Source organism: Mesitornis unicolor, unplaced genomic scaffold, assembly GCF_000695765.1.
Source record: "Mesitornis unicolor isolate BGI_N332 unplaced genomic scaffold, ASM69576v1 scaffold12997, whole genome shotgun sequence".
Classification (NCBI taxonomy): domain Eukaryota; kingdom Metazoa; phylum Chordata; class Aves; order Mesitornithiformes; family Mesitornithidae; genus Mesitornis; species Mesitornis unicolor.
The window spans coordinates 70,129-80,440 of NW_010197163.1; the positions used below are offsets into that span (position 1 = coordinate 70,129).

Below are 10,312 nucleotides of genomic sequence, written 5' to 3' on the forward strand. Positions count from 1 at the left end.
TTCCTGCGCCTCTAACAGAGGAAAGATGAGTAATTTTAAGCTTCGTAAAGGTTTATATCTATCAACATTAGTGCTTTACACCATGAAGTTTTTCAAGTGGTATTTACTAAGCATCCAGTTTTTGGCTCTTCCAAATCTCCAATGCAATTTTCCAGTGCCTAAAAAAGGTCACTTATCCATTTTCAAATCAGTGAACTCCTATTAGGATACACAAAATGCACTTCCTACAGACACACATTCCTGCCCGTTAGAGCTTGCTTAACAGCAGATAAAGGAGACACAATGCTATAAGCAAGTTACTAATCCTCACAACATCTCTTGGATGTTGCGTGGTATTGGCACCAGAAATTCCCACGTGGGATGGGAGAACCACTCCAAGTCATCATGAAATAATTAGTGGCAAGGAAATATCCTCAACCATTTATCACTTCACACAATCCCGGACAACCTCCTAATGTGATCACCTTACAAAGCCGTGAAATTTGATCTTTCTTTGCTGGGCTGTTAAACAGTCTGTGCTGAAGTCCAAGACTATTAGATGAGCTCATTCTGTACGACACTCAGGAGGGAAATCCCAAATATTTTTGCTTTTATGTCACAGCTTACAGAGGGCTAATATTTTTCCACATACTCTCAATCAACCTGTACAGGAAGATTATGGTTTAACTTGTAAAACCAGCAAGACACACACTTCAGTATTAGACCGGCTGTGCATTTTACTTGCAGTCTCAACACCTATCCATAAAACGTTACAAAAATGAAAACTGTACCAGCTAACAAATTAAAGACGAAGATCAAAAGTTATGCATAGGACAGTACTGAGCAGTGTAGTCACCGTAGATAGTGGCACAGACTCAGATATTCTGCAGATGTTCCCAATGCAATGTTAAAGAAGTCAGCTAGCAGTTATGCTTCCTAAAGGTACGAACACATTAATAAAACATGTTCCACTAAAACTTACCTGAAGAGCAGACAGAGCCACAGCACCACAAAGACAGATGAGGGGATAGATGGGAAAGAGAAATCTCTCTTCTTTGTGGGGCTGACTGAAGAAAATCATGATCCAAATGTACATAGGAGCTAAAGTCAGCCAGTAGGGACGGCCCAGATTCTGAACTGAAAGAAACAAACACTCAGCAAAGCAGCCATGTAAGAATGAGGGGTTTATCCTATTCCTCCTCTTGCACAATCATACCTCACATTCAAAAGCTCATTCTTCAGACCCAAAGCACTACCTTCACACACAAACACACCATGTTCTGAGCAGCTGTGTTGCTAAAATCCAGGTAACAGGTCCAAACAGTCAGTATAGAGTATTGATGAAAGAATTTGTGTAGATTCCTACAATACTAACAATTTCAAGAGACTTTAGAAGGGACTGCATTATTCAATCCAAGCAAGAGGCAAAACTCATCAAGAATTGACCTGTCTGTATGGGCAGTCAGAAGTACTAAATTTCCTGCTGTGTATTATGCTATACATATAAAGAACAGAAAGGATCTCCTCTGAACCTACCCTTCCACTTACAAATGGTTGTTTAGCAACTGAAGTTTCCACAACCTTCATTGCTTCATTACCAAATAACAGCATGAGAGGTCTCTCAGGCACCTTCTGCTTAATGGAGGAAATAACCGATTCAAAAATAACAACAATTACCCTGAATTTTAGTCACACTGAGGAGGGTTCTACAGTGCCTTACAATTTTCGGTCCCTTTTCTGCCCCCTTGTTACTCCCAACAGCAGAGTTAAGCAATTAAGCTAACTGCATTTCACAGACAATAGGAACAAAGCACTTGGCAGAATTGCTCCTGCTGTTAAGTACAAGAACACCAAGTGAACAGCAGGAAATCTTGCATTTACAGGATCTCCTACTGAGCTTTTACTGGTTTCTGACAGTATGTCAGTCATATCCAAGGAACAGATATCAGCAAATACCTGTTAACATACATTTTCAGCAAGGATTATAATGTTATTTTTTGTATTCAGTAAAAAAAAAATCAAGGAGCAAAGCAGTAACTGACCTGATGAATCTGGAGGCTGCTGCTGACACTTAATGAATCTTCCTTAGGAAAATGGCAGAGAAGAATTCACACTTCCTCAACATCTTCTTCTTCTCTAGAGTCACTTGCCAAACATCATGTGTTTAAACTGATGTAATTTTATTTAAGGGAAAGCCCAACGTGAAGTAAGGAATATTCTGGTTCCTCCTTTCTCTACTCTCAGTATATCCATACCTATGGGCACAGTTCCCAAAGCACAGGGTAGCAAGACCGTTCTGCCAGGGCTCAATCCTGTGAGTTGAAGAGTGCTTTTCACAGTGTACAGAAGAGTCCAGGTTCAATACCAACATGGATGGCAGAAGCAGAGACCAGAGGATGCCTACTTGTAGGCTCAGCCCCAACAATAAAAAGGAAATAACTTTGTTCTCTTGAGATGCTGCAGAAAACATTCTAGCAGTGGTATAAAAAAGCAACAATGGAAGAGCCAGCAAAAGGCTCCAAATAACTCTAAAGGCTATCATTTCCAGCTGCAGATAAGACAGAAACAACAATGGGTCCATAGTTTCTTTCTCCCTTAAGATTTCTCATGGGGCTATTTCTAATGCATTTGCACGTCTGGCTGAAGGGTATGTGCCACACAACTCACCATGAAACTTCTGAAGCAGACACTCCATGAGACAAGTCAGTGGCAGCACAAGCAGTGCCAAAATAAATGCCACGTTGAAATTCAGAAAGCCGTTGATGAAATAGAAGTACCAGGGTTCTGTACCTAAAGGAGGATAAAAGGAAACAAGATTTTTTTAAATACAAGCATGCAGGAGATCTAGATCTAACAGCAGCTTTGTTCCTTCACTGCCTGACACAGACTGAGATCATCAGCAACAGACATGAATTCTCCCCATTGCAAGCATACTGGAAGCAAAGAATGGAAAGAGTGTGGACAGAAGTTCTTGCAGCTAGACAGAGGATGCAGCCTGATGGAAAGAGCCTGAGCCATCTCAAAGCAAATGCATGGTTCTGCCTCTCGCCCATAAAACTGCCGTAACATCAGCATGAGAAGGCACTGCAGTATCTGACAATCCTGTCTGCCCAAGGAACTTCACTGTCTTTCTTTTCAGAAATTATTTTTCTCCTTCCTTCCTCACTGGGCTGTAGTTAGTATCACATCTGCTGCTCAAGAATCACAGGCCACTAACGGTCAGTCTTGTGCAGCAGAGTTCTGTGACACAGACCTTACCCTCGAGTTAAGAAAGCCTACACAGCAAGAAAGTACAGGCAGAAACTTGTAAAACTAGGAAGTTTGCCTTTCATTCATTCTTTCTAACTGCAGAGAACACAGAGGAATAAAACAAAAACAGACAATGTTAATAAGAGAGCATTATAATTCTGGAGTGATGATGTATGCTCCATGCTGGCAGAAACAGAGAACATACTAAAAAGGAACAAGAAAGAATTCACGTTCACACTTCACCCCAACAAAGACTCTGACACTAAAGTTCACCCAGCTGCTAGTTTTGGAGTCAACACAATTTAAAATGTCCCAAGCTCAATCTGTTCGTACAGCGTAGCTTCAGACACGACCAAACCAATGCTGCCTCCCAACATGACATACTTGAGTATTGGTTGCAAGCTTCGAAGGATGTAAACTGAAAGAAATTCCAGTCCAACTGTCATTTATTTGGAGTCTTAACTCAGGATGCTTAAAATCCTGAACAATAAAGAATGCCAGTTCCTCTCCACACATTTGCCACTCTCTCAGGGTGATTAGCTCAATCAGTCAGTAAATGACACACGGGGGCTTTAATCACTGCACTGTTGTGACATGTGTCACACGCCACAGCAATTTCCTGCAATCAGAGCCACTTAAATAGGGTCCGTGTTGAAATTAATCAGACAACTGAAAAGCGGCAAGGAAAACCCAAAACCTCTGCAGCCCCTACAGCTAAATATGATTAGAAGCTGCTCTAGTAACGTCAGAAACATGTCGTTGGAGTTACTTAGGCCAAGTTCAAGCAACTGAGGTACATTTAGGAGATCTTTAGCTATTACCACTGAAAGCAGCTTTCCCACTCCTGTAGCTTGCTTCCCCACTCCCACTGCTATAAACAACAGCCACTTTATCACTGAAGATGCCAGGATGAGATAGAAAGCTTCTTAAACACATACAAACTGCTACCCTCCAGTGTTTTCTGACTACAATTAAGCTGCACAGCACAATGAAGTCTCAAATCTTGAAAGAAAAATGTGAAGTTTTCATGCGAAAGTCAGGAAATCCCAACTCCAAAGCCAAAAGGGACTGGCCAGCCTTTCACCTCCCTGGTAGTGTTATTTTTCCCAAGTGTTTTGAAGCTCTCTCAACACACAGCATTGTCCTGGCCACGCTGCATTAAAGAGAAATTTCAAGCAGGCTCTTTCCCTAGCCTGAAGATGTTATATGAATGTCACTATGAATAAAACACTTGAAAACAGATTGGTCCCTGGAGGCTTCTGGTAACAACTCATTGCACCAGTGTGGAAAAGGTCAGGCACAAGCCCATGCCGTAACCTATCAGAGTCAGTGCCTGGAGTTTTCTTACAAAAAATTCACAGCAACAGAATTCAGAGCCTTCCTGCAGAGAGGGAGAGCCACGGCAAAGCAGCTATTGCCCTGCTGTGCCACAGCACAAGTAACAAAATCATCACTCAGCATCACCCAAAATTGCCCTTCAAATGAACCAAAAAATAATGCCTGCAGGGCACTGCCAGAAAAAGCCTTGCTGATAACTGCTGCTGAATCCTTTCCAGAGTACCTCAACAGGGCTTAAAGAGATGACAGAATGACGCAGAGACTCTGCACCTTAAGTCTCCACCAGCGCCTCTGAAGCCCTGCTAGAAATATAATATTTTCTAATCTTCAGCTTTAGAAGTACATTATATGAACAACTGAGTGCAGCAGCTGCTCACAACAAACGACACAGCATTGCTATCATGGTTCAGATCTGAGATTTGGGTCATATTCCTAAATGTCCAGTACCAGGGTAGCCCTCGTAGGCCAATGATTTGCCTGCAGGTAGATGCCTTTACGGTAACCTCAGATTCTGCTTGCCAGCAAAGCCCAGCCATACACTGCCAATAAGCAAGGAAATTCCCAAGGCACAACATGGACTCAGAAAGTCTGCAGAGACCCAATGTGAACCGAAAGAACTATGGATTCTGCACTATTACCCACTTCCCCAACGTTCTGCACCCTGACTGTGAGAAACAACAGCCACGAACTCAATTAAAGCTTACACACATATATCACTAGCGCCCACTGCACTCATGTATTAGCCAGTCACGTTTGCTACTAACAGTTCTCTGCTGTGACGCCGAGACATCTCATGACGGTGAACTTGGAGGTGAATAAAAGCCTCTTAACTCTCACACAAAGCTGTCGATGGGCTGAGGATTCCCAGCTCGAGAGCGCCGCCCTGTGGCAAAAAGCTGGAACTGCAGCTCTTTGGAGCGCGCAGGCTGCTTTTGCTTTGGGCTGTCGGATTGGCAATCCAGACCTGGTGGGCCATGGCAGCAAGACAGCAGCAAGAAAACCGTCGACTCCTTTCCTGTCTGTTATCTTAAACTTACCATAGAGATCAGGTCCATGAGACGTGAAGACATTGTATAAAACAATGTTGAGAGGTGCAACTACCAGCTTCCCATAGTAATAGCTGTCCACAACTACCAAGGGCACCTGAAAGAAAGCATTTATTATTTCAAGTGCCAGAAGCTTTTGTCTGGACTGCCCAAAAGCCCCATGTAGTTTTCTTTAATGGAACCTACCCGTTCTATTGCAAGTCAAATCCACTCCCATTTGTGTTGTCACAGGCACTTACCAAAAACAGGATCACTGACACCACACACCAGTTTAGGAAACTTTTCCACCTCTGCTTCAGTATCAACAAGTCAAAGGCAATAGGAAGCCTGAAAGGGAGACCAGGTATCAACTGGAGACTTAGACCTTCCCCTCTGCAGGTTTTCCTGCCCTTTCAAAGCAGGCAAGACAGCAGCTGAAAGAAAACCATCGCTTCCCTGGGCTCTGCTTCTATTCCATATTCCTTGAGTCTTACTCTGTTAGGGTAAGGAAATCTTCCTAATCTAAATTCTTCAAAAGCAAAGAAACCAGGCTATGGAAGCCTGTAGCAATGATCCTGGACTAGGCTGGCAGCTCAGTCCATGCTAGTTTATTCCTCCAGCTCCCCAGCCCCTATGTTTTTCCCAACCAGGCAAGAAACATTTGACAAAGCGCAAAACCCCTAACTCCTCCTCTCCTTACCCAAGAGCTGCACTGAAGGGCCAGCCCAGAAGGGCTCCAGCAGCCACCCCCAGCACTGCTACAGAGGTCTTGTCCATATACCAGCCAGTCATGGCAATCACCGTGGTGTACATGCAGAAACTGCTTGGGAGGAAAGCTGCAACACAAGGGAAGAAAGGGGTTAGAACAGCTTTCCCACAGTGGGAGAACTGCACGAGGCCAAGACAAGGCTAGTCATCTCTCATTTGTTCCATCAGTGCTGGGACACACTATACTAGACACTCTCATTTCAGCGAAAGCAAAAAAAGAGGATTCTTTCTCTTGTTCTGCAAAGACCAGAAATAATCCCTTTAAGTATGAAGGCCTCTTTCCTCAGTGGCACTCAGCAGTGGTAACCAGTTGACAGCATCCACAGTTACCACTTGTAACACTTGCTGCACTCTCTATATTCTGCCAAGTTGCAAAAAAACGAAGCAAACCTGCTCAAGTGGCAGCAGAAAATGTAAGCTGACTGGGTACAGTCTCTGAAAAAACTGGGCAGAGACTGGTGGAAATTAAGTGAAGAACGAGACCTGTGGCACTACAAAAACAATGAAGTGACAGTCCTTTCTCCACTCACCATAAACAAACAAAAAGGATATTTCAGGACATCTCAGCCTTATAAGTTGTGATACTTCAAGTTTCTGTATGCACACAATATAGCAAACCTTTGCTCTCTCTTTGCACTCAATACCTACAGCAGGTGTTTCATACGTCTTACAGTGGTTGGCTAGGCAAATGGGTACAGCCAATCAGAGGGGACAGGACACAAAGGCAAATGACAATGCCAAAATATGACCCTCCTTCCTCACATTAAAATATGTTCAAGGAAGGTAGGCCAAGATCTTGTTTAAAAGGCATAGCCCATTGCAGAGAGACTGAAGGCAGCAACAGAAACAAATATGCCCAGGAAATTGAAAGATAGAGAAAGTGATGCAGAGAACAACATTTGAATCAACATTTATTCTGCCATCACACCTGCCATGAGAAATACCTGCAACAGAATACAACAAATGGTTGTTAGAGAAACATTTTAGTTCTGTGGATTTAATCTCTCTGGACCTGTCTTTGTTTTCTATGGACAAAGTAATTCTTAGTGTCATTGCTAAAAAAGCTTACCTGCAGATGAGCAAAACATCCCAGTGCTGAGTACTAAGAAGGCCAACATCAGCCGGCTCACGTGTAGCCCAAACTTCTTGCACACAGCCCTAAGGAAGCAAAAGAGAATTAGACCACAAAAACATCCTCAGTACATAAAAGAACAGTACCCAATACATGCAGAACCACAAACGAACCGTGGAGCATCCTGAGAGCTTTAAGGTGCGTGATTCTCATTACTCAGCCACTGAAGGCAACCTGAAGAGCAGTATGTCTGCCTCTGCCCTGGGATTTCAAATCCACATTAAGTTACACCAGTGCAAAACTCCAGAAGAGTTAGGAACTTAGGAAGTCTGTGCTGCTGTAGCAACATCAATCTGCCCAAGATTTTCACCCCTCATAAAATCCCATCATGCAAAAAGCCGTAGCCCACATTCTTAAAACCAGACTACTGTCAACAGAAGAGTCATACAAGGTAGCAGTTTGAAAGCCACAAATGAAGAGGCAGCAGGTAAAAATAAAAATCCAGCTTAGACAAGATAATTGTATGTTCAGCCTACTGCTTTTCATGGATGTAAACACCATTGGCAGATACATTACAGACAACAACAATCGATGTACTCCACTAAAATTCTCTATGATAAGCAAACACAGCACGAGTCTCTCCTCCAGCACAGTTCAGTTAACAACACTCCCACCCTGCTTGCTGGTATCAATAAGAAAATGAGTGTAGTCAACAAAACAGTGGAATGGAGATGTGAGTGCAGATCTGAGAAAACAATTTCGTACTAACAGTGGAACTCCAACCAGTATTTCATTAACTTATCATGAGAACACATATTTTCAAGGTTCATTGTGAAGTAGCCCAATCTACCAGACGCATCTGCACATGAGCTTCAGAGTGTATTTCCTGTGGTGATATCTGAGTATGTTACTCACATTGCCCCAAAACATTCACCGTATGCAGCTTCTAATACTCACTTGTAGAAGTAGAGTTCACAAATGCAGCTCAGGAAGGCCAGGAAGCATCGGAGGAAATAGAAGATAAGAACCTAGAAGATAAACTGAGACTCTGAACAAGGTTTGCGATTAAGTTTATGCACCTATTACTAACAAGTCAGTCCCAAGAACAAAAGTTCTGAACAGGATGAAGTAAGTTTGGCAGGCGTGAATGTGCCTATTCTTGTAAAGCCAGATGGCACACCAAGGGATGCTGAAGAACACGCAGCTCAGGGCCTAGCCCTTTAGTACTGAAGTCCTTCAAAACACTGAAATAGAACAGAGTCCACTGAAACTTACAAGAACTACTCCTCTTGTGTTCCCTGTGGTGCAGAAACACACACACCAAGTATGGCAAGGCATACCCAAGCAGAATGCACATTCAGTGCTTTTTCTTTCACATCTCTGTGAGTTCAGTTTGCAATAACCCTTGCAAAATACTAATTTACATTTGTATACTTTATTAGGGAAAAAAAAAAATCAAAACAGTCATTGATAGGTGGCATAGAAATCATCATAGGCTTCTAAAGCATCAGGGTGTAACTTACACGGGCAAATGAGAGCCCATGGCTGTCAGGTAACCGTCTCCAGGCTTGCACACACTCAGAAACCAAGGAGCTACCAGCCCCTCTGGGACAGCATTTCCCTGAGACTTCCCAGTAGCTCTTTCTTGGATCTGGTTGAGTCAGCTCACAAACATTTGCAAATCCTTTAGGTTTCAGTGTTTGTAAACAAGTTAGTGTTTTGTAAACACTAATTCTCTTACCTCTGACAACAAAGCAGCTGTTTAACATAGACTAAAGGCACGTTCATTCATCACAAAAGCAGCTTTCACACATCTGATTTACCTTGTTGGTTTGTAGAACTCTAGCATGGAACAAGGCTGGCAAGGCATGAAGCCACAGGTAAGCATATGAGCGGATGGCATAGGCTGGAGAGTATTCCCATGTCTGAAACCCCTTTCCATAAACGAGGTAGTGTGTCTACGATGGAAATTAAGTAAATATGCATCATACAGAGTAGACAATTCTGTATTTCCAATCTCTGGTTTCTTGAACAAAAAATTTTCTCTTTAAAACACAGAGATTAGCAAAGGGTCCTAGATAAATCTGTGTTTGCACAGGCCACCTACAAATTCTCAAGTATCTCCAAGGAGAGAAAGCCACTTACCGGTTCCCAATAGTTAAACGTCTCATCACAATCAGAGATGTTGCTTAAGAGAGCTGCACAAAACCTGGCTGAGATGAGACACTTAAAAGCTGTTGATCCTTCGGGGGCCCAAACTTGTCCTGCTTTGCTCCCAGATGATCTAGTCCAAAGAAAAAAATACAAATACACACCAAGAAGACTCATAACCAGAGCAAGACTAGCAATGTGACAGTACGCAAAGAACTGACAAGCATTATTTGCATCTCTGTCACTTAAGCACCGTGTAAGTACAGATGAAGCTTTCGTTCAACACTTTCTTTGGGGACGCCAGTCGTCCCCCCCCCAAGGGCGGGCCATCGTCCTCCCCATCACCATACTGGAGTGACAGCCCCAAGTTGCTGCAAGACAGGTCCCCCAGGACCTCCCTCTTCTCCCTCCAACAACAAAGAGCAAGACCAGGCAGTAACTATCGAAGACCCGGGAGTAACTCCCACCAAAGGGAGGCCAGGGAAACTCGTTTCCACGGCACACGCCAGCCCAGCTGGGCACCACCACGGCCACCCGCTGCGGGGCTCACTCGGAGCTGCGGGTACGTCTGAGACTTAAAACACCCAGCAGCAAGGAAATACTTAGGCGGGTGCTCTCAAAGGACCTGTCTCGGTCCCGGAGAGCAGCAGCGGCCCCGCCCGAATGACGGTTTAAAAACCCGCCCCCGCGAGACGGCCGCGACCGCCCGGCGCCCGCTGCAACCCGGACC

The 10,312-nt window shown here is 43.7% G+C and overlaps 1 protein-coding gene across 1 annotated transcript in view; it reads right to left on the bottom strand.

Moving 5' to 3' along the window:
- The window catches only part of ALG9 (ALG9, alpha-1,2-mannosyltransferase), a gene marked incomplete at its 5' end in the record, with an annotated part of 25,145 nt that extends 15,430 nt beyond the window's left edge, over positions 1 to 9,715 (bottom strand). Inside the window, 9 exons of the mRNA XM_010188717.1 lie at positions 962 to 1,116; positions 2,647 to 2,769; positions 5,604 to 5,709; positions 5,852 to 5,939; positions 6,292 to 6,427; positions 7,429 to 7,517; positions 8,389 to 8,459; positions 9,255 to 9,389; positions 9,577 to 9,715. Coding sequence (XP_010187019.1) covers positions 962 to 1,116; positions 2,647 to 2,769; positions 5,604 to 5,709; positions 5,852 to 5,939; positions 6,292 to 6,427; positions 7,429 to 7,517; positions 8,389 to 8,459; positions 9,255 to 9,389; positions 9,577 to 9,715 — 1,042 coding nt within the window. The remainder of the gene's footprint in view (positions 1 to 961; positions 1,117 to 2,646; positions 2,770 to 5,603; positions 5,710 to 5,851; positions 5,940 to 6,291; positions 6,428 to 7,428; positions 7,518 to 8,388; positions 8,460 to 9,254; positions 9,390 to 9,576) is intronic.
- Between the last annotated feature and the right edge of the window lie 597 nt (positions 9,716 to 10,312).